This window comes from Sus scrofa, chromosome 6 (assembly GCF_054392235.1).
Source record: "Sus scrofa isolate SSC_HxYL_T2T_F1_AM1 chromosome 6, Sscrofa_HxYL_maternal_Yorkshire_Landrace_v2.0, whole genome shotgun sequence".
Classification (NCBI taxonomy): Eukaryota; Metazoa; Chordata; class Mammalia; order Artiodactyla; family Suidae; genus Sus; species Sus scrofa.
The window spans coordinates 157,059,589-157,083,317 of record NC_139388.1 but is presented as its reverse complement, the minus strand read 5'-3'; the positions used below and the strand labels follow the sequence as shown (position 1 = coordinate 157,083,317).

General features: G+C 35.8%; 1 protein-coding gene across 2 annotated transcripts in view; it reads left to right on the top strand.

The window, feature by feature from the left end:
* Window positions 1-23,729, top strand: part of HOOK1 (hook microtubule tethering protein 1) — a 74,455-nt gene that overhangs the window by 46,096 nt on the left and 4,630 nt on the right. Inside the window, exons 13-21 of one of the 2 annotated variants that reach the window (XM_084964914.1) lie at window positions 5,767-5,854; window positions 5,946-6,006; window positions 7,943-8,083; window positions 10,094-10,187; window positions 12,176-12,210; window positions 12,741-12,823; window positions 13,421-13,521; window positions 16,260-16,361; window positions 18,269-18,337. In XM_084964914.1, coding sequence (XP_084821040.1) covers window positions 5,767-5,854; window positions 5,946-6,006; window positions 7,943-8,083; window positions 10,094-10,187; window positions 12,176-12,210; window positions 12,741-12,823; window positions 13,421-13,521; window positions 16,260-16,361; window positions 18,269-18,337 — 774 coding nt within the window. Of the gene's footprint in view, window positions 1-4,940; window positions 5,855-5,945; window positions 6,007-7,942; window positions 8,084-10,093; window positions 10,188-12,175; window positions 12,211-12,740; window positions 12,824-13,420; window positions 13,522-16,259; window positions 16,362-18,268; window positions 18,338-23,729 lie in introns of those variants that run through there. The other variant, XR_014808143.1, reaches the window with a different exon arrangement.

Genomic DNA, 23,729 nt, shown 5'->3' with positions numbered 1-23,729 from the left:
CACTTTTTGCCTAGTAAATAAATAATATGTGAACATTTACGTACAAGTGTGTATGTGGACATAGATTTTCATTTCTGGAGTATATTTCTAGGAATGATATTGCTGGGTCATATAGTAACTATGCTTATTAACCTTTTTAAGAACTACAAGACTGTTTCATAAAACGGAAGAACCCTTTTTCATTTTTGCCAGTAATTTTTGAAGATTCCAGTTTCTCTACATTGTTGCCAACAAACACATTACTTTTTAATTTTGGCTATCCTTGTGGGTATGAAGTGGTATATCATTATGGTTTTGATTTGTATTTCCCTAATGACTAATGATGTTGAGCATCTTTTCATATGCTTATTGGCCATTTGTGTATCATCCTTGAAGAAATGTCTTTTCAAATTCTTTGCATATGTTTTATTTAGATTATTTGCTTTTTATCATTGAGTTGTAAGATACCTGATAAGGGACTTGTATCCCGAATATATAAAGAACTCTCTCCTCTATCCTGTGGGTTGTCTTCTCACTTTCTAAATGGTGTTTTTTTGTAGCAGAATAGTTTTTTGATTAATGAAGTCAAAGTTTCCTGTTTTTTCTTTTATTTGTGTTTTTTTCATTGTGTTTCTATGAAACCATTGATAACCTAAGGTTATAAAGATTTATTCCTATATATTCTTTTAGGAGTTCTATGGTTTTAGCTCTTCTATTTATTGTGTGGTCAATTTTGTCTTTTTTTTTTTTTTTTTGTTGTTGTTGTTGTTGTTGCTATTTCTTGGGCCGCTCCCGCGGCATATGGAGGTTCCCAGGCTAGGGGTTGAATTGGAGCTGTAGCCACCGGCCTACGCCAGAGCCACAGCAATGCGGGATCCAAGCCGAGTCTGCAACCTACACCACAGCTCACGGCAATGCCGGATCGTTAACCCACTGAGCAAGGGCAGGGACCGAACCCGCAACCTCATGGTTCCTAGTCGGATTCGTTAACCACTGCGCCACGACGGGAACTCCCTGTGTGGTCAATTTTGAATTAATTTTTTATATGATGTAAGATAGGGTTCTAATCACTTTCTTTCATGTGTGGATATTCAGCTGTCCCAGCACCTTTTCTTTTTTCTTAAATTTTCTAAAATTTCTAAAAATTTTTTTGTCTTTTTAGGCTCAAACCCAAGGCATACGGAGGTTCCCAGGCTAGGGGTTGAATCGGAGCTAAAGCTGCTGGCCTGTGCCACAGCCACAGCAACTCTGGATCTGAGCCATGTATGTGACCTATACTACAGCTCATGACAACACCAGATCCTTAACCCACTGAGCAGAGCCAGGGATCGAACCTGCGTCCTCTTGGACGTTTCCAAGAGGTTTGTTTGTGCCGAGCCACGATGGGAACTCCCCAGCAGCTTTTCCTTCCTTCCTTCCTTCCGTCCGTCTGTCTGTCCGTCATTTTTTAGGACTATACCTGCAGCATCTGGAGGTTCCCAGGCTAGGGGTTGAATTGGAGCTGCAGCTGCCAGCCTACCCACAGCCAGCCACAGCAATGTGGTATCTGAGCTGCATCTGCGACCTACGCCACAAGCTCATGGCAACGCCTGATCCTTAACGCACTGAGCAAGTCCAAGGATTAAACCTGCATCTTCATGGATACTAGTCGGGTTTGTTCACTACTGAGCCATGACAGGAACTCTCCCAGCACCTTTCCTTGACAAGACTGTTGTGCCCTGTTGAATTGTCTTGGTGGTACCTTTGTTAGAAGTCATTTGAACATGATACTGTAATGATGGATATCTTACACATTTGTCAAAACTCATAAAACTAAAACGAGTGAAACCTAATGTCAACTATGCCCTTTAGTTAATAACAGTGAATCACTGGTGGTTCATCAGTTCTGAAAAGTAACCACACTAATACAAGGTGTTAATAATGGGGGAAGGGAAACCAGTGTGAGGAGACTATATGGGAACTCTGTACTTTCTGTTCAGTTTTTCTGTGAAAAGTCTAGTATTTTTTTAAGTAAAAAGAAAAATCATTTGACCATAGATATAAGAATTTATGGATTTTCAATTATTTGTCATTAATCTCTATGTCTAGCCTCTTTTTAAAGATTTTTTTGGTTACTCTGGGTCCCTCGCATTTCATATGAATCTTAGGGTCAGACTGTCAATTTCTGCAAAATAACCAGGTTGAGATATCAATAGGGATTGCCTGAATCTGTCGATCAGTTTGAAAAGTTGGCCACCTTAATAGCATTAAGTTCTGATCCATGAAGGTGGGATAATATTCCATTTATTTAGGCCTTTAGCTTCTTTCAATAATGTTTTATAGTTTTCATTGTACAAGACTTTCACCTTTAAAAACTTACTCCTAAGTGTTTTATTGTTTTTGTTACTGTTATAAATGAAATTATTTTCTCAATTTCATGTTTGGATTGTTCAGTACTAACACAGAAATATGATTGATTTTTGAATATTGATCCTGTATCTTTCAACATTGTTGGATTCAGTTAGTATTAGTTTTTAGAAGATTCTTTAGGATTTTCCATACATATGACCTGGACATCTGCAAATACAGATAGTTTTACTTCTTCCTTTGCAATCTGAATGCCTTTTGTTTCTTTTTCTTGTTAAAACTGTCGTGACTAGAACATTCAGTACTTTGTTGAATAGAAATGTCAAGAGTGGATCTCCTTCTCTTGTTTCTGCTATTAGAAAACATTCATCCTTTCACTATTTAATGTATGTTATTAGCTGTGTGTTTTGTTTGTAGATGCCCTCTATGAGGTTGAGGAAGTTTCCTTTTATTCCTAGTTTGTTGCATGTTTTTATCATGGAAAGGGTTTTGGACTTTTTCATCTGCTTTTTCTGGGTCAGTGAGATGACATGCAGTTTTCGTCTTTTATTCTATTAATGTGGTGTATTACACTGATTATTATTATTTTTTTAATTAAATTTTTTTTTTTTGTCTTTTTGCCAGTTCTAGGGCCACTCCTGCAGAATATGGAGGCTCCCAGGCTAGGGGTCTAATCAGAGCTGTAGCGGCTGGCCTACACCAGAGCCACAGCAACACAGGATCCGAGCCACGTCTGCAGCCTACACCGCAGCTCATGGCAACGCTGGATCATTAACCCACTGAGCAAGGCCAGGGGTCCATCCCACAACCTCATGGTTGCTAGTTGGATTTGTTAACCACTGAGCCATGACGAGAATTCCTGATTTTTAGATAGAAACCAGTTTTCATTTTTGAGATAAATTCCACTTGGTCATAGGACATATATAACATAGGTCATATAGCAATATATAATCCTTTATATATGTTGCTAGATTCAGTTTGCTAGTTGAATGTCTTCCCATCTTTATTATAAAGGATATTGGTCGGTATTTTTTTTTATGTCACTGCCTAGTTTTGGTGTCAAGCTAATACCAAATAGAATGAGTTGAGAAATTTTTTCCTGCCTTTTAGGTCCATCCACTAGGGTCATCTCATTGACTGTCTCTGTTGACTTTTTTTTTTTTTAACCCATTCAGGGACTATCCTGTTTCTTTGCATGTTTTGTGTTTTTCTAGAAAATATGACATTTAAAATGATTATACAACTCAAAATCAAATTCTCCCCAACCTCTGGGATTTTTGCTATTGCTGGTTTTTTGGTGACTCTTTTGGACTAATTCTGTGACGTCTTTGTAATGTGCAGCCGCTGAATTCTCTACTCAGTTGCCACTGAAACCAGTAAATGATTAGTCAGATATTACTATAGATGCCTTGGACCAATAACTGTTCTAAGCTTTGCCAAAGGACTCTGTGTGCTTTGGAAAACATCTCAATTCTTAGGCAGTTTAAAACTCTGCCTTTGCCTTTTCTTTCCTGTTAGCACAGGGCCTCAGGTTTATCCAGAGCTGAGACACTGGGGCCCTCTCAGGTCTTTCCTGGGCATGTATGCAGCTCTGCTCATGGCTGGTCTTTTGGATCTCCAGGAATATGTCAGAGCTTTTCAGAGTCCTCTATGGATCTGTTGTTTCTCAGCTCTTCCTTGTAAGCTTTTGGCAAGGCTCTTGTTTGCCCTAACTGGCATCACAGTCTCCAGCAGCTACAGTGATAAACAATTGATTTTTATCAAATTTTTTTTTTGACAGATGCCTTGGGAATAGGGATTTTCCTACACAGTAAATGCCAACTCAGTACAAATGAATGGGGCTTCTCCCAGGTGCGGACTAAATAGTGACAGTTCTTTAGGGATGGGGCTTTTTAGCAGGAGTTTCCTACCCAGTGTGTCCCTGCTATTGGCTGCTGAGCTGCTGCTTTTCAAAGGTACAAGATTGGAAGGCTTCTGGTTTTCAGGGCTACTCCAGAGCTGGGGAGAAGGTGATAGTTAAGAAGAACAGAAAACTCACTGTTCCGAGATTTAACAGGTTTTCTTTAACAGGTGTTCCTTTGGTTAATTGTCAGAGCTCTGGAAAAGTTGATTTTGACAAATCTGCTAGTGGTTGCATTGCATTTATGAAGGACCAGATTTGTAGGGGTCCTCATGCCTGACTGTAGTTGTTATTTATAGTGTTCAGAGATCCCTGGGGCATCCATGCACTTCTACCTAAGGACTTGGAATCAGTTACCCATTTATTGTTAAGTTGATTTGAACCACATAATGGTCTAAATAAGTTTTCTTTCTTTGTTTGTTTTTTTTTTTTTTTTTTTTTTGTCTTTTTGCTATTTCTTGGGCTGCTCCCGCGGCATATGGAGGTTCCCAGGCTAGGGGTCCAATCGGAGCTGTAGCCACTGGCCCAGGCCAGAGCCACAGCAATGCGGGATCCGAGCCGAGTCTGCAACCTACACCACAGCTCACCGCAACGCTGGATCGTTAACCCACTGAGCAAGGGCAGGTACCGAACCCGCAACCTCATGGGTCCTAGTTGGATTCGTTAGCCCACTGAGCAAGGGCAGGTACCAAACCCGCAACCTCATGGGTCCTAGTCGGGTTCGTTAACCACTGCGCCACGACGGGAACTCCCCTAAATAAGTTTTCATTTACTGATTTGAAATAATAACAGCATTTAAAGTATGATAATATGTTAGTGTTTTTCAAGTTCCAAGAAAATCATTTAAACGTGAGCTTTTTGTACAGAGCATAGAGGTTTGTCATTGGCTTTAGGCTATAAAATAGAATAGCTAATGATATGAAGTCCTAGTATGTTCTCCCTGAGAAAAAAATGTTTTTCTGCAGATTCATACTTTCTGTATGCTACCTATCACCTTTAGTAGAGTTTTATAGCAGTGATAGAAGGAAATAACAGTTCTCCAGCATATCTTACACACAAGACTCTACTCTAGATATTAGACAAACGTTACCTCATCCGCTACTCAGAACACCTTCACAAGGGCATATGAATTAGTATTCTCACTTTGATGATAAAGATCTAAAACAGAGGAGTCAGTAACTTGTCTCAGATATTATAGCTGGAAAAAGTGAAATTGAATTCATGCCACAATCCATTTGCCTCCCAAGTCCATACTTTTTTTGTTTACTCTACAGTTGCATATTTGTACTCTATTGCATAATTGTATTCATTTGGTTCAAAAATAACAAGGCAGTCACAAGCTTTGTGTTGTATAAAGTCTATTATTTATGTGATTTATACAAGAGAAAATTAGCCCTTACCACTAAAACTAAAACAGCCTTATTTTTAATTAACTAAGGAACAATTATCAATTGAACATGTTAAGACAAACTATTTTAAGTGTAAAGTACATTGTCATGACAGAATTAAATATTTTGCTTGTATAAACAATTGTTTTTTAGAGATTAATAGAACAGCGTGATACTCTGAAAGAAACGAATGAAGAGCTTCGATGTTCACAAGTACAACAGGATCATCTAAACCAAACAGGTGAATTTTGTTGGATTTAGAAAAGGTTTTTTTAAATGGTAGAAATACTAAAATGTTAATCTATTTTTTGTTATTGTTGATGTTGTTTTAGATACATCTGCTACAAAAAGTTATGAGAATCTTGCTGCTGAGATTATGCCAGTGGAATATAGGTAAATTTGTTTTTGTCAATTGATAATCTATACTTAATATTAGAACTGTGATTTCTTTTATAAATTTCTAAGCCTTTAACAAGTTTCCATTTTACGAGTCATTGAGCTCAAAAATTACTTTGTCTCATATGCTTATACTTTCAAAATCAGATTAGCTTTGCTACTACAGCACTTTCAAAATTTCCCAGAAATAAAATTTCCCTTACTAGTTGAGTAACATATTCTAGTTGTTATGATGGTCTTTACTATACTGAACTTCTTTTTCTATGCTTAAACTCTTTGATGGCATTTTATAGTGACAGCTCTGGAGTGGATAGGAATTTCCTTTTTCAAAACCTTTTTTATGCATGTCATTCAAATCCACATCAGTAGAAAAAAAGTAGGAGAAGGGCTGTCGATTGCTGGAGGATTAATCTGGAGTTAAATGAAATACAAGTTTTAGAGGTTACTAAATAAAATACAAGTTTAAGACGTTCCTCTTGACCCAACATTTATTTTGCTATTTTACTGCTACGTTTACTTTTAGGTCTTTGACTAATCTGATATTTTCATGGTTTTCTTTTCCTTTAAGTAATTAATAAATAAAACTGTTGCCACATAAAGTAAAATAAAGAGATTCTACTCTTTATTAAACAGCTTTATTGAGAAATAGTTCTCCCATTTACAAATGTACAGTTCAGTGGTTTTTAGTGTAGGCACAAAGTTGTGCAACCATCATCACTATCTTAATTGTAGAACATTTTCAATGACCCTAAAAGATGCCTTGTACTTATCAGCAGTCATTCCCCATTCTTGCCTCCCCTCCAACTCCAGCTGCAGGCAACCAGTAACCTATTCTGTGTCTGTATGGAATTGCTTGTTATGGACATTTCAAATACCTGGAATCACCATATGCAGCCTTTAGTGATGGACGTTTTTCACTTTGCATAATGTTTATAAAGTTGTTGACTTTCAGTTTGTTCATTTTTTGCTCTTAAGATAGAGTTCCTTATATGTTAGGCTGGAAACTAACTTGCCCATTTTCTTTGGTAATATCTAGTGATGTTAATCATTTAGAAGTAGCCGTATGAGCCTATTTTTTTCTTTTTCTTTTTCGGCTTTTTTTGTTTTTGTTTTTAGGGCCGCATGCACAGCATATGGAGGTTCCCAGAATAGGGGTCAAATCAGAGCTACAGCTGCCGGCCTACACCACAGCTCACCACGCCAGATCCTTAACCCACTGAGCGAGGCCAGGGATCAAACATGCATCATCATGGATCCTAGTCGGATTTGTTAACCACTGAGCCATGGTGGGAACTCCCATACAAGCCTATTTTTTCAAGTTAGGTCACTGGCATTCAGAAGAACAAAAATTGAGATTAATTAAAATTAGTTGCTTTGGAGGAATGGGAATGGGATTTAGGAAGGGAGCAGTAAGAGAGAATTACTTTTTTATTCCTACCATTCCTATCATTTGCATTTTTAAAAGCATATCTATGTAAATTCCAGCATTTTCTCTAAAAGCAAAAAGTATACAAACAGTCATATATCTGTCATTTATCATAAAAGTCTATTTAAAAATTTTAGGGAAACTTCACTTTCGTATATCTATTGCTTTTTATTTATATGTTTTCAAAGGATGTGCTATCTATTACTTTGAATATGAATAGTTTCTAAATTATCAAAGTAAAATAATTCGTACTATCAGGGGCTTGCATAATAAACATTTATTGATGTAAAAACATAATCTTATACCTGTACCTTTAAAAATTTCCTACTTGTTTGGGACACAGTCTTACAATGTACAACTTTTTTCTTAAAAACTTTCAGAAGCTTTGGTAATGTTTTAAAACGACAGCTATCACATGGACAGGAATTTTCTTTATGAAAAAGTAAAGAATTTTTTAAAGTTTCGTATTTAAAATTTTTAAAAACAAATTTTACTTTTTAACATAAGGGAGGTGTTTATTCGACTGCAACATGAAAATAAGATGCTTCGATTACAGCAAGAAGGTACTGAGAATGAACGTATTGAAGAACTTCAGGAGCAGCTAGATCAGAAACACCGCAAGATGAATGAACTGGAAACTGAGCAGAGGTGACTGACACACTCCTTTATAATTGATAATAATAGTGATTTAATTATCTGCCCACAAAATCTTAATCTGCAGAAGTGGAAGATCATTGTAGTTAAAATAATTAGGATTTTCAAATGTTTCAATTTTTTATTTTATTTTTTTTTAGGGCCACACCTGCGGTATATGGAGGTTCCCAGGCTAGAGATCCAATTGGAGCTGTAGCCACTGGCCTATGCCACAGCCACAGCAATGACAGATCCGAGCCACGTCAGTGACCTACACCACAGCTTACAGCAATGCTGGATCCTCAACCCACTGAGCAAGGCCAGGGATCAAACCCACAACCTCATGATTCCTAGTCGGATTCGTTTCTGCTGCGCCACAATGGGAACTCCCAGAATTTTTCATTTCTCACTACCCATTATTTTTAGCAGATTTGTTAAGCAGGTTGCTTATTCTTGAATGTCACTTAGGTATCTTCACAAATGACAAAAAAAAAATTTAGCAAATGAATAAATGACAATCTGGTTTTCAGCTGCCATCTGGTATATAGATGGTACATAGATTTTGGAGTCAAATATGAGTCCCACCTCTCCTTAATCTGGGCAGTTTACTTAAATTCACACGTAGTGTCCTCAGCTACAAGTTGGAGGTGATACCTATTTGCAGTTTGTGAAGAAGGTTACAGATAATGTGTTTAAAACAAACAGTACTTATGTGATACAAATGAGATGCTTAAAAATGCTAATATTAAAAATTTATGTGGTGTTTACCAGTGTCAGGTACTTTCTTAAGCATTTTTTGACAATAACTGTGAAGTAGTAACTGTGATTATCTCTTGTTTATGGACAAGGAAGCTGAGGTACAAAGAGGTTAAATAACTTGCCTGGTGTTACACAGCTAGTAAGTTCTAGATCCTGCGTTTGAACCCTCTGTCAATCTGACTCCAGTGTCTGCTCTAAACCACTGTGTTAACATGCTTTTTATAAATAGCATACTGGCAATAAAAGTATTTGGATTTATTTGACCTACCTTTATTGGATCTTAGAGACCACAGGAATTTTAAAGACACATAAACCTTGCCTCTCAACTTGTATGTATATCACCTGTGGTTAAAAGAAAAATAACGTTTTAGCTTTCTTTGGGGGGGGCACACCCTTGGCATGCAAGAGTTCCCGCCAGGGATTGAACCCACAGTAATGGCCTGAGCCACAGCCACAATGCCAGATCCTTAACCACTAGGCTACCAGGAAACTCCCACATTTTAGCTTTCTGAAGAGACAATTAAATATTGCTATTTTATACAGTTTACTATCAGTACTGGACATGCTGTGTTTCAGCTTTTATAGAGTTAATATAGGAAGACAGACATGTGAATAGATAATGATGATGTGATAACTGCAACAGTGGAAAATGGAGTATTATAATATGCAGGTGTGTTGTATCATATATATATGAAGAAAGTCAGACAGATAACTAACTCGCTCTTGCTGGTAACTTCAGTGGAGGTTATGGTTAAGCAGGGTTTTAAGGAATGAGATTTTGCCAAGTTAAAAATCTGCAATAGTTGCTAGTGCCCGTCTCTTTAAATAAAAGTCATGAAGAAATGGATGCAAAATCATGGCCTTCTTCTTCTTCCAGTAGCCTGTGAAATCTGAAATAAGAAGAGTAAACTTAGTTTCCATTCATTAAAAAACACAACTGAAGGAAAAGTGAACCAGTACTCTAATTTTTTTTACCACTTAGTACAGTGCAGAAATGTTGTGCTATTGCTACTAACACATTAAGTACTTTAAATTTTTTAATGTGTACATATTACATGCTTTAGGTATAAAAATGTCTTTTAAAGTATATTTCTTTGAAAGCAGCCTACTATACTGTATATTATACCTAGCCACAGATAATTGTTCATCTTTGATTATTACTATTAAATGCATAGTTTATGTTAAATTGCGTAAAGTCACATTTATAGATCCTTAACTACTTTGACTTTCAGTACAAATAAACACACACAATTCATCTTATAATAGGCTCAGCAAAGAACGAATCCGAGAATTACAGCAGCAGATTGAGGACCTCCAGAAGTCTTTACAGGAACAAGGCTCCAAGTCTGAAGGAGAAAGTGTAAGTAACTTAAAATTCTATTATGGGAATTCTGTTGCGTATGGACTCTCCATAATAGGTCCTGGTGCCCAAGTGAATCTTGTATTTGAAAGTGCAACCCTTACCATTTATGGTGCCCTTAAATACCGTATATATCTGCATAATAGATGCAGTTGTCTTGCCAACTTGGAGCCTATAAATCAATCATATGGATTGGAAGGTGATTTCTATCTGTTCTACTTCGACAACTACCCTTAGGTTCATGATAATTCCTGATTGAAAGCATGCTACAATTGAGGCCTTCCTAGTCCTGCTGGGATCCCAACAGGGCTGGCCTGAGAAAAACTATATTGAGAGTAATCAGCAGTCAGAATTGAGGAAAAGAGAGAATGAGAAAGTTATTTCTAACAGAGCATTCAAGAACACCTACCTCCAGAGGACACAAATCTTAAAGCAGTCTTGAAGACACATTGCTGCTATTTCTTCCCTCCTTTCATATGGGCCTTGCCATTTCTAATGGGTTTTGACGGCAAATAATTGTGAGAGCTGAGATAAAAGGATTTAAAAGAGATCAAACAGCCTAAATCTGAATATACCTAGCAGTGTTCCCATAGTTTGAGCTCTATATGCACAGAGGAAAAAAAAAAGTAATAATTGAGAGAGGAGGAGTTCCCGTCGTGGCGCAGTGGTTAACGAATCCGACTAGGAACCATGAGGTTGCGGGTTCGATCCCTGCCCTTGCTCAGTGGGTTAACGATCCAGCGTTGCGGTGAGCTGTGGTGTAGGTTGCAGATGCGGCTCGGATCCCGCGTTGCTGTGGCTCTGGCGTAGGCCGGTGGCTACAGCTCCGATTCAACCCCTAGCCTGGGAACCTCCATATGCCGCGGGAGCGGCCCAAGAAATAGCAACAACAACAACAAAAAAGACAAAAAAAAATAAAATAAAATAAATAATTGAGAGAGGAATGTTTAACTAAAACAAAAGCAACAACAACCAAAAGCTAGGGCTAGATGTGTGTTAGATAGATATTGGCTGAATAGAACGTTAGATGATTAGACCTGTGTTGATGGGGGAGAAAACTACAGAAGGAGAGTAAATAAGAAATGAAAAGGAAGATTGAAAGGGTTGAGTTTCCTTCTGTCTTTTATATGCTTTATATGATTTTCTCTTTTTTTCCTGGGGGCTTGGAAAATAGAAATCGTCTCATGCATGGCGGCATCTCATATGTGCATATATACGGTATTGTAACTTCTCTAATACAAATTTTTTTAAGCCACGTTAGAGAATATTTCAAAGATGGAATCATTTTTGGGTGTACACTTTTGGATTGCAATGTTTTAAAGATTGCAAATTTATCTTTTTAAAAAAATTTATTTGCTGTCCAAATTATATTTTAGATTATGTACTTTAAGCTCTTCAAACTATTCAGATAATACAGAATTATTTTTGCAATTTAAATTCCTATTCTTTTAAAGAGGAAATTTTGTGTTGTAAATTTTATTTTTTAACAAAATCCATTTGCTTCATTTTGATGTTAATATTAAAGTGCTTGCATTTATAATGATAAAATTTTATTATAATTATTTTAGTTCTTTAAATCTTTTCTTCTTTGGAGGTCTAAAAACCTCAAAATTTATGATGGATGACTCTTCAGGTGTTTAAACGTTTGATACTCCTCAATATATCACATTCAGCTTGCATTTGCTATTTTTCTTCAGGTTCAAATTTCATTTTCATTGTATTCAGAAATATGAATCAATCATTTTTCTTCTTACTATTATACTTACTCTTCGTAATTTAATTTCCTATCCTTTTCCTTTCTTTGTTGAAGTAAAAATATATGTAAAATATTACATTTTTACAAGAATGTTATTAGAAATTAAATTTTTTTAAACATTTATAATTGCATATAGTACACCTTCTAAAGGAGGTAAAGAGATTTTGTTGTCTGGAAAAAATTATCTTTGTCACAATAGTTATCTTACAGCAACCTTTTCTAATTTTTATAGTCCAGCAAACTAAAGCAGAAGTTGGAAGCTCATATGTAAGTAAAACTGATATTTCATTTCAAATATGAGAAGGAATGGATTTAAAAGCTTCTAAAGTTAATATCCTTTTGTGATGTTGTTTACTAAAAGCAAAAACCCTAATGCCCAACTGCCACCAAGGTGAGAAGAAAAACATGGTAAAACCGTCAGTCTACCTGCCTATGATCCCAAACTGCTACATTTTTTAATTGCTAATGACACTTAAAAGAGTTTACAAAATAGACAACTATCACAACTAGATTATGTGGAAATGTGGGATGTTTAACCTATAAAATATTTTCTTTAACTATCTTAGGAAGCAAGGGTGGCAAGAGGGAAATTTTTTGGCCCACCATTTATCAGGCAGTTTTACATCTTCACAACCAACTCCTAAAATATCTGGCAGGTATTATTCCCATTTCACAAATGAGGAAATGAAGAATCAGAAAGTTACTTGCCCACAGTCCACAAATGCTATATGACAGAAACCAGTCTTCATTCTTAGGTCTGTTTGGCTCCAAAGCTCCATGCTCTTTTCACTACTTAGGGAAAAACTAACAGAGGTCCAGGAAGAATTACAGAAGAAACAGGAGCTCATTGAAGACCTCCAGCCAGATGTAAACCAGAATGGTAGGTATTTGTAAAAACCTGGATCAGACTTGTGAAGACTTGCCCTTTTTAGTGGAAGGATGGCAAGAACTGTGTATAAGTCTTCAGGCAATGCAAAGATAGTTACATTGCAAATAAGAACCGTAATAATTTTTAGTGATTTAAGTAAGTAATGAATGATCTTAAAGCAAAAAAAGTTAAATGTAATGAGATGAACTGATTGATATATAGGAGTATCAAACATTGTAAAATAGAATTAATACTATGGAAGTGTAAATGAAATCATTTATGATCAGATTAAAATGAACTTAAAACAGAATGAATTTAGGATGGCTGTGCTTATATTGTAAGGTACATTTGTTCATTGAAATACTTGCCAGAAAGGAGAAAGATAGCTCAGTAAGGCAGATTATAGATTTTTTTTTTTTAAGAAAAAATAATGTAAAATGACTGGGAATATATTGGTGTAGTTCAAAAGTTTTGGATAGGAATTCACCACAAAGAAGAAATAAAGATTTCTCTTTTAAACTGTCTTTATCAGTCTTTAGAAAATAATTTTTTGTGTGTGAGGAGGGAGTTTTTTAAATTGGTCGTATTTCATTTTATTTTTAATAATAGTGCAAAAGATCAGTGAACTTGAAGCTGCTCTTCAGAAGAAAGATGAAGATATGAAAGCAATGGAGGAAAGATACAAAATGTACTTAGAGAAGGCAAGAAATGTGAGTGGCTTATCTTTCAGGTTCTAGCTTTTGTGACTCTAGTACTAATTGGGCCTGTCTCATTTCTTCCTGGATCTGTATCACCTTGCTTTGCTCCCCACTAACCTGCCCTGCCAGTCAGATTCCTGGTGCATCTCCACCTTAGTCCTCATGTTATTTCCCTGTCACTCATCAGCATCAGATAGAACAGCACATGGCTTCATAGGGACAGTTTAAATGTTGATTGTAATGACCTCATTAGAGAAAATGACTAAGTATGTAATCTTTAGTTCTTACAATGAACATTTGCCTTTGTGAAAATTGAGCTTTTCAAACTTGTTTAAATTGTTTTAGCATTTAGTCTAGATTAGACAGTTAAAGATTAGTCTAATGCTTATCAGACTAATTATTCTTTTCCTGATTTCTTACTTTTTCTTAAATATCAGTAAATACTATTCTCATAAAATCTTTTTTTTCCATGAATATAGTTTCCTAATTAACTATAGATATTCTCAGAGAATGTTATTCTTTTCTATTTACTGAATAGAAGAACAGAATTTTATGACAGAGTCTTAAAATACTACTACTAAGTCTGCCCTTTTCGTGTTTAAGTTTTGTATTTGTTAATTAAGGTATAAATAGTACCTGCAGCAACAGGCAAACCCCAAGGTCTCAAGGCTTAATGAGATACGAGTTTACTTCTTGAGCACACAAAATCCAGTCATCAGTGTGGGAAGGGGCAGTTATTCAGAGTCCCAAGCTAATAGAGACTCAGCCTTCTTCAGCAGGGGGTCCTCAAGTTCACTTGACATTGTCCAGCTATAGATGAGGGAAGACAGCCTGGATTGCGTAGGAGATAGAATGGGTCAGGCGTAAACCTCTGATTTCAGTGGGCAGAGCTCAGGCAGCTCGCTGCACCCAACTTCTAGGGAGGCAGGCTTGCTGTCTCCCAGGCAGTCTGCCACAGGTCGGTGTCTCTCAGTAACAAAAGTATAAATGTTTTTAATAGATAATATATAGAAAGGTTACCAGAGACAACTCCTGTTAACCTTTTGGTGTTTTTTTCTTAATGGTGCATTTTTTTCAATGGCTGTTACCTCCGTGATTATTTACCAAAATATACACATGATTTGTATGATCATATCACATATGATTTGTGATCATATGATTTGTATTTTTAAACTTAAAATAATGTCATGTTATATAAATGTAACAATATTTATCAAGCACGTTATGCTAGGCGAATAGGACAGACACTTGTGTGTATGGAGCCACCTTTGCAAAATAAGAAGAGCTACATAATATTCTTTCAGTTTAGTAGATACATCATAGCTTACCTAGTCATCATCCTGTTGTTGGGAATCATTTGGTTCTATGTCGTCTTCTTTTTTGTTCCTAGAAATAGGGCTACACGCAACATATTTATACAGAAAGTTTTCCCTTTTGTTGGTTTATTATCTTAATCTTGTTCCTAGGTTAATGCATCAAATGGAATTATTGGGTCAAAGGATAACATTTTGAGATGTTGCACATATTTCTAAACAATATTCTATAAGTATTATAACTAATTAGAGCAGTGGCAATGAATACCATGTTCTTGCCATCATCGAATTTACCATTTGCGAAATAGTTGCTTTTTTGGTAAATATAATTTTGAGTTTTATTCCTGTACATTCAGGGGAGAGGTTAAAATAGTAACATATGTACATGATAGAAAATTCAGAAAGTATAAAATAGTCACAACCATAATTTTATCACTTAGAGGCAACATATTATTATATGTTCTTTGTAATTAAATTATGGTTTAAACACTGATGTGTCTTCTTTGATCATGTGAACTTTCTAAGGGAACGTGCCCTGACTCTAGTAAATGGCTGTGGCTACACCTGCCACCATGGCCTTCCACATTTATCACTCAGTAAATCATTTTGAATGAACACAGTAAGTTTTAGGAATACTGCTTTCTAGTCTTTTTTTTTTTTTTTTTAACCTCTGTTAACATAGATGAAATTTTCTTAACTCATTAAACGTAGATCTTTTAAAATAGGTTTGTAATTATATCACTCAGATGACCTTGCTATTGGAAACTGGTTTTTGCTTGTAATTTATACCTATTTCTGAGTTGATTTTCCAACATACTGCTGTCTACATGGTTAGTTTGTCACTGAACAACATTCTGATCAAACATCTGTTTTTACTCAGCTTTTTAGTAATTTACATAAGTATGGTTGAGTACTCTAGAATTTGCATTCAGAATCACCAACATCTATTATATTGATCTTATATGTCAAATTACATTTAACTAGATAATGGCAGTAAAAAAAGATTGTTGCCAAGAATTTGTGTGTGTGTGTGTTACTCTTTGTACAGTGAACATATATAATTACTGAAATCATTTTAATTTTTTAAAAATGTTTAATTTACCTGATTCAGATCAGATAAGTGTGGAAAGGGGTTATTTCAAGACCCCAGTGCTCAAAGCTTGATAAGACTAAGTTACTTTCTGAGTACTAAGCCTTGGAGAAGGGTCACTTGATTTGGGGATGTATATCCCATTTTTGTACTGAATTTTTGTACCATTTCTAGATTATAGAATGTTATTTTTTTAATTCAGATTAGATTGTAAAACAAGCTGTAACTAGCTCATGGATCACTTTCTGGATGTTCCACTTTATTTGCACAGATTTTTATAGACTGTTCTTCTTTCGATATATGACAAGATAAAGTGAACATAAAATTTTGTTTTTTTCTTTAAACAGGTAATAAAAACATTAGATCCCAAATTAAATCCAGCATCAGCTGAAATAATGCTACTTAGAAAGCAGTTGGCAGAGAAAGAGAGAAGAATCGAGATTCTAGAGGTAAAACTTCCATTTTATACATTGCCTCTTAATTATTCTGTGTAACTCTAGTAATTAACTGCTGTCATATATTTGCCACTAATGATCAGGTTTCACAAGAATTTAGAAGTTAGGCTTATCATGTTTTAGCACTTAGTATGCTTATTACAAAGCCACTTATCACTAGCCCACAAGATTGGTCTCTGCAGGTTTATACACCTGCTGCCTTGTGTCTGTCTCCCTCTTTAACAGCCAGTCATATATAGCCCTTCTTTCTAGTAGGGTCCTGCTATTATAATGTTCCTTTAAACATTCTGTGGATGAGAGTTCATAAAAAAAAGAAATCAAGTTCACTTTTTTAAAAAGGTCCTAAGTTAACCAGATTCTTCTTCCCTTTTCTTCTCCCTGTAAATCATCTAGGATGTTATAGGGAAACACATTATATTCATTTACCATTTTATTCACATTATTTCTGAGCCAGTAGATAGAGGCTGTAGTGGAAATATTTTACTTAAACATTTTAATATCCAGAGTTCACAGCAGCCTTACCATACACAGGCTATAAGTGCTTGTCCAGGCCATGTCAGGCATTGTGAAAAGCACTGGATACAAGTGTCTCTCTGAAGAAATTTATTCTTCATTCTATAGGACCCAACTCAGAGATCTCCTCTTTTATAAAGCTATTCTTGTATGTCTTAGGCAAAGTTAGTTATCTCTCCATTGTGATTCCATGCACTCTGAACTCATGAATTCATACCCCAATAGCACCATTATTTTTTTTGGCATGTGTCAGAGTGTTTTTTGAGGGCAGAGACTATATATCTCTATACCCCCAGCATTAAATATCACATAAATCAGAGGCCAAGGTTACAGCTTTATGGTTAACTTACCTTAAAGTTATCACCTTTCCTCTCTAGTCTTCAGTCTTCTCATCTGTAAAATAATCAGATTTGAACTGAATAATCTCTGAAATCTGAGTTGTCTGATTATTCACTTTCCAGTGAAAGCCAGTGAGACGGTTCACCGTTGTTGATGCTTGAAATGTAGCTCCCTGACAAGGACAGTGACAAAATGGTGCCTCTAACTAGAGCTCTGAGGAAAACCTCAGTCAAGTCACAGCATATGGGCCTTTAATTTATGGATATGTAACTGTACACATACCTCAAAGAGTGAAAAGAAGCAAGCTGAAGTTTATAGTAGAGGTTACTCTATCTGCCATCCTTCTCAGGCAAGTTTGCCTGGAGTGGATGTGAGCCAGGAGGACATCTGACCTCTTTGTTTCCTGAGTGCTTTTTCTATCAAGATCGTCTTGCTGTGGAAACATGCAAATGTTTTAGATTATGACATTTTCTCTGAGCCAACTATATTTGGTGCTCAACAAAATTACACAGTTAGCTGGATTAGAATAATTAAAAAATGGATTCACTCTCTAGGGTGGCTCGCAGATAAGGCCACAGGCAGTGGAGTATACAGTCACCAAGAATCGAGAGAAAAATTTGTGCTAAGCTTTACAGGAAATTTTAAAGGATGTTCTGGGGTATGTTTTCCTACATCCTTTTCCCCCTTGGTTTTGACTCCTCCACCGGTGCAGCTCTGTTTTGACACCTAAGCAAGTGTTACTTTTTTCTTTAGATCCAAGCAACAGTGGCATAAGAATCATTTGTTTCTTGTCTGTTATCATCTTGTTTGTTATTGTTTAATATCTGTCCTACCAGTAAAATTCCTAAAATATTTAGTCACAACCTTTTTCTTTCCTAAAGGTGTTGTGCATACATTGCTCATGATTCAGTTTTACATTTTGACTACTTTGTTTGCCTCACAATGCATTCTTCACATTCTTTTGATCATAACCATAGTGAAAAAGTTACTCCATTTTTAGAAATTTGATTTATTTCTGGGATTGTAATAGTCCTTATATCTTTCTCCAGAGTGAATGTAAAGTAGCAAAATTCCGTGATTATGAAGAAAAACTCATTGTTTCTGCCTGGTATAATAAGGTGAGTTGAAATTTAGCCAGTGGTTGAATTTTTTCTTTTTTTTTGTCTTTTTGCCTTTTCTAGGGCTGCTCCCGCAGCATATGGAGGTTCCCAGGCCAGGGGTCCAATCAGAGCTGCAGCCACCAGCCTATGCCAGAGCCACAGCAATGCAGGATCTGAGCCGCATCTGTGACCTACACCACAGCTCATGGCCATGCCGAATCCTTAACCCACTGAGCAAGGCCAGAGATTGAACCTGCAACCTCATGGTTGCTAGTTGGATTTGTTAACCACTGAGCCATGACGGGAACTTCAGTGGTTGAATGTTTAGGACAGCATTTTTCAAACATTTTGACTGCGAACCACAGAAGAAAATATACCTTACATCACAAATTGGTTTGTGTTCATGTTTAGGTATAATTGAACAAAGTTACCCTGAATGTGTGCATTGCACTCAGATATTTTCTGTTGTATTTTTTTTTTAGTAATGTTTGTCGTAATCCAGACTCACTTTATATTTTATTTGAATGTTTTTAGTTGATTTTGACTTTTTTCAAAACCACTAAATTGATTTCATGACTCACCAACCTTTTAAGTTAATGCACAGGAAGCACTTGCACAATTCATAAATGTTTTTAAAATGCATTATTGAGCTAAAACATTTATGCTTCATACAGGGTCTCTGTAGATATGTGAATATCTCTATAATGCAAAATTAAGTCTTCTAGGACTCAAATTTATTTTTATTTTTTTAATTTTGGTGGAGTGATGATAACTGAAAAATTATATTTCAGGTGTATAGCAAAGTAAGTCAGTTATACATAATACATATCCATTCCTTTTCAGATTCTTTTCCTACATAGGTTATTACATCGTATTGAATAGATAGCTCTGTGCTATACCGTATGTTCTTGTTACTATTTTATACACAGTAGTAGTCTGTATATGTCAATCCTAACCTCCTAATTTATCCCTCCCCACCCCATGTTTACCCTTTAGTAACCATAAATTTGGTTTCAAAATCTTTTGAGTGCATTTCTGTTTTGCAAGTTCTTTTGTGTTTGCTTATTAGAGTCAACATATTAGTGATCTCATATGATATCTGTCTTTATCTGACTTCAGTTAGTATAGTAATTTCTGGGTCCATTCATGTTGCTACAAATGGTATTATTTAATGAGTTTTTTTATGGCTGAGTAATATTCCATTGTATATATGTACCACATTTTTATCCAGTCCTCTGTTGGACATTTAGGTTTCTTCCATAGCTTGGTTACTGTAAATAGTGCTGGCTGCATTGAACATTGGGGTGCATGTATCTTTTCAAATTTAGGTGTTCTCCAGGTGTATGCCTAGGAGTGGGATTGCTGCATCATGCAGTAGTTCTATATTTAGTTTTGTAAGGAACCTCCATAGTGGATGCACCAGCTTACATTCCACCAACAGTGTAGGAGGGTTCATTTTTCTCCATGCCCTCTCCAGCATTTATTGTTTGTAGACTTTGTTTGTAGACTTTTTTATGATGATGGCCATTCTGACCAGTGTGAAGTGATCCCTCATTATAGTTTTGATTTGCAGTTCTCTGGTAATTAGTGATGTTGAGCATCTTTTCATGTGCTTTTTGGCCATCTGTATATCTTTAGAGAAAGATCTGTTTAGATCTTCTGACCATTTTTTAATTGGGTTGTTTGGGAGGTTTTTTTTGAAATAAAGTTGTGAGATGTTTGTATATTTTGGAGATTAATCCATTATCTGTTGCTTCACTTGCAAAGATTTTTTTCCCATTCCATGGGTTGTCTTTTCGTTTTGTTAATGGTTTCCTTTGCTGTGCAAAAGCTTTTAAGCTTAATTAGGTGCCATTTGTTTATTTTTGTTTTTATTATCATTACTCTAGGAGGTAGATCAAAAAAGATATTGGTGCAATTAAAAGAGTGTCCTGGCTGTGTTTTCCTCTAGGAGTTTTATGGTGTCCGGCCTTATGCTTAGGTCTTAAACCCATTTTGAGTTTATTGTTGTGTATGGTGTTAAGAGAGTGTTCTAATTTCATTCTTTTATGGGTAGCTGTACAGTTTTCCCAGCACCACTTATTGAAGAGAATGTCTTTTCTCCATTGTATATTCTTGCCTCCTTTGTCATCGATTAGACCATATGTGCGTGGTTTTTTTTTTCTGGACTTTCCTGTTTCACTGATCTAATTTCTATTTTTGTGCCAGTACCATACTGTATTAATAACTGTAGCTTTGTAGTATAGTCTGAAGTCAGGGAACCTGATTCTTCCAGCTCCATTTCTCTTCCTCAAGATTGCTTTGACTATTTTAGGCTCTTTTTTGTTTCCATATAAATTTTAAAACCTTTTGTTCTTGTTCTTTGAAAAATGCCATAGGTAATTTAATAGGGACTGCATTAAATCTGTAGATTGCCTTGGGTAGTATAGTCATTTTGATGAAATTGATTCTTCCAATTCAAGAACATGGTATAGCTTTCCATTTGTTTGTGTCATCTTTGATTTCTTTCAACAGCAAATTATAATTTTCAGAGTATGGGTATTTTGCCTCCTTAGGTAGGTTTATTTCTAGATATTTTATTATTTTTGATGCATGGTAAATGTTATTGTTTCCTTAATTTCTTTTTCTGATCTTTTGTTAGTGTATAGGATTGCAAGAGATTTTTGTATATTAATTTTGAATTCTGCAACTTTACCAAATTCATTGATGAGCTCTAGTAGTTTTCTGGTAGCTTAAGATTTTCTATGTATAGTATCATGTCATCTGCAAACAGTGACAATTTTACTTCTCTTCCAATATGGATTCCCTTTATTTCTTTTTCTTCTTGATTTCCATAGCTAGGACTTCCAAAACTATGTTGCATAAATGTGGTGAGAGTGTACATCCTTGTCTTGTTCCTGATCTTAGTGGGAAAACTCTCAGCTTTTCACCATCAAGAATGATGTTAGCTGTGGGTTTGTCATATAAGGCCTTTATTATGTTGAGGTAGGTTCCCTCTATGTCCACTTTCTGGAGAGTTTAAGAAAACAGTGTTGAATTTTGTCAAAAACTATCTGCATCTGTTGAGATGATCATGTGGTTTTTATTCCTCAGTTTATTTTTTTAAATTTTTTAATTTATTTTTTGCTTTTTAGGGCTGCACCCGCATCATATGGAAGTTCCCAGGCTAGGGGTCGAATCAGAGCTACAGCTGCTGGTCTACTCCACAGCCACAGCAATGTAGGATCCAAGCTGCATCTGCGACCTACACCACTGCTCATGGGAATGCTGGATCCCTAACAAACTGAGTGAGGCCAGGGATCGAACCCGCATCCTCATGGATACTAACTAGTCAGATTCGTTTCTGCTGTGCCACAATGGGAACTCCCTCTTCTTCAGTTTATTAATGTAGTATATCATATTGATTTTGAATATATTGAAGAATCCTTGTATCCCCTGGGATAAATCATGATCATGGTATACAATCCTTTTAAAGTTTTGTTGGATTCAGTTTGCTAATATTTTGTTGAGGATTTTTGCATCTCTTCATCAGTGATATTGGCCTGTAGTTTTATTTTTCTGTGGTGTCTGTCCAGTTTTGGTATCAAAACTGAGTGATGGTGGCCTCATAGAATGAGTTTAAGAGTTTTCCTTCCCCTGCAATTTTTGAGAATAGTTTCAGAAAGAGAGGTGTTAACGTTTCTCTGTATGTTTGATAAAATTCACCTGGGAAGCCATCAGGTCCTGGACTTTTGTTTTTTGGAAATTTTTAAATCACATTTTCATTTTCAGGACTTGTGATTAATCTATTCATATGTTCTATTTCTTCCTGTTTCAGTCTTATAAGGTTGTACCTTTATAAGAATTTGGCCATTTCTTCTAGGTTGTCCACTTTATTGGCATATAGTCACTTGTGGTCTCTTACATGATCCTTTGTATTTTTGTGGTGTAATTTCTCCTTTTTCATTTCTAATTTTATTGATTTGAGCCCTGTCCCATTATTTCTTGAGACTAGTTAAAGGTTTATCAGTTATGTGTATCTTTTCAAAGAATCACCTTTTATTTTCATCGGTTTTTTTTTTCTTTGCTCTCTCTCATTTCTGCTCTGATCTTTTATGATTCTTTCCTTCCACTAACTTTGGGTTTTGTCCTTTCTCTAGTTGCTTTGGGTATAAAGTTAGGATATTTATTTGGGATTTTTCTTGTGTCCTGAGGTGATATTGTATTGCTCTAAACTTCCCTCTGAGAACTGCTTTTGTTGCATCCCATTAGTCTTGTGGGTTTTGAATTTTTTTTTTTTTTTTTTTTTTTTTAGCTGTACCTGTAGTATATGGAAGTTGTAGGGCAGGAATTGAATCCAAGCCACAGTTGCAGGTGCAAAACTGGATCCTTATCCACTGCACAGGGCTGAGGATCAAACCTGTACCTCTGTTGTGACCCAGGCTGCTGTGGTTAGATCCTTAACCCACTGCGCCATAACAGGAACTCCCCCATAAGTTTTGGATTGTCATATCTTTGTGTTATTTGTCTCTAGGTGTTTTTTGATTTCTTCAGTGATCCATTAGTTGTTGAGTAGTGTATTGTTTAGCCTCTACGTTTTTCTTTTTTTTTGCAGTTTTTTTCTTGTTGGTTGATTTCTAGTCTCATAGCATTGTGATCAGAAAAAATGCTTGTATGATTCCAATTTTTAAGTTTACTAAAGCTTGATTTGTGACCCAGGTTGTGATATGTCCTGGAGAATATTCCATGTGCACTTGAGAAGAAACTGTATTCTGCTGCTTTCAGATGAAATAGTACTTACATTATTAATTTTGTCTTCCCTAAAAGTTAAACTTTTATTTTTAACTTATGTTAACTTCCCAGTTTATCCTATTTGTTATCTTTTGATAGCTCCTCAGTAGTTGTCTGTCTGTTCTAACATGGAGGAAATAGTATAAAATAATTTGAAATGTATTTTATTTTGTCATCCCTAGCATTAGTGGGATGTTTTCTTGATGTCTATGGTTCTTTTGAGTGTTCTCATCAGCTGGCATAGATAATAACAGCCATTACTTACCTCAGCTGCTCTTTATTATGACAGATTATCAATATAGACTCTTGGTGCATGAACCCTGTGCTTCAGCACATAGAACTGGATCTCCTTAAACATGCCTTTTTCTTTCATGCCATCATGTTTTTTTTGTCTGTGCTCTTTTCCTCCCTTCTCTTTTTGGTAAAGTCTGGCTTTAGCAAGGCCTTGAAGGAAATTGTGTGTGGTGTCAGAACCAACCTTCATGGTTAGGCAGCCATCCTAGTTAAAATCAGGGACAGTGTATTATTTTCTTTGTTACTTTTTGGCCTCTTGATATATAATTCATCAAAGATATTAGCACCAAATAATATATTATTTAATCATTTTTCAACCTGTATTTTTTGAGCATTTACTATATTG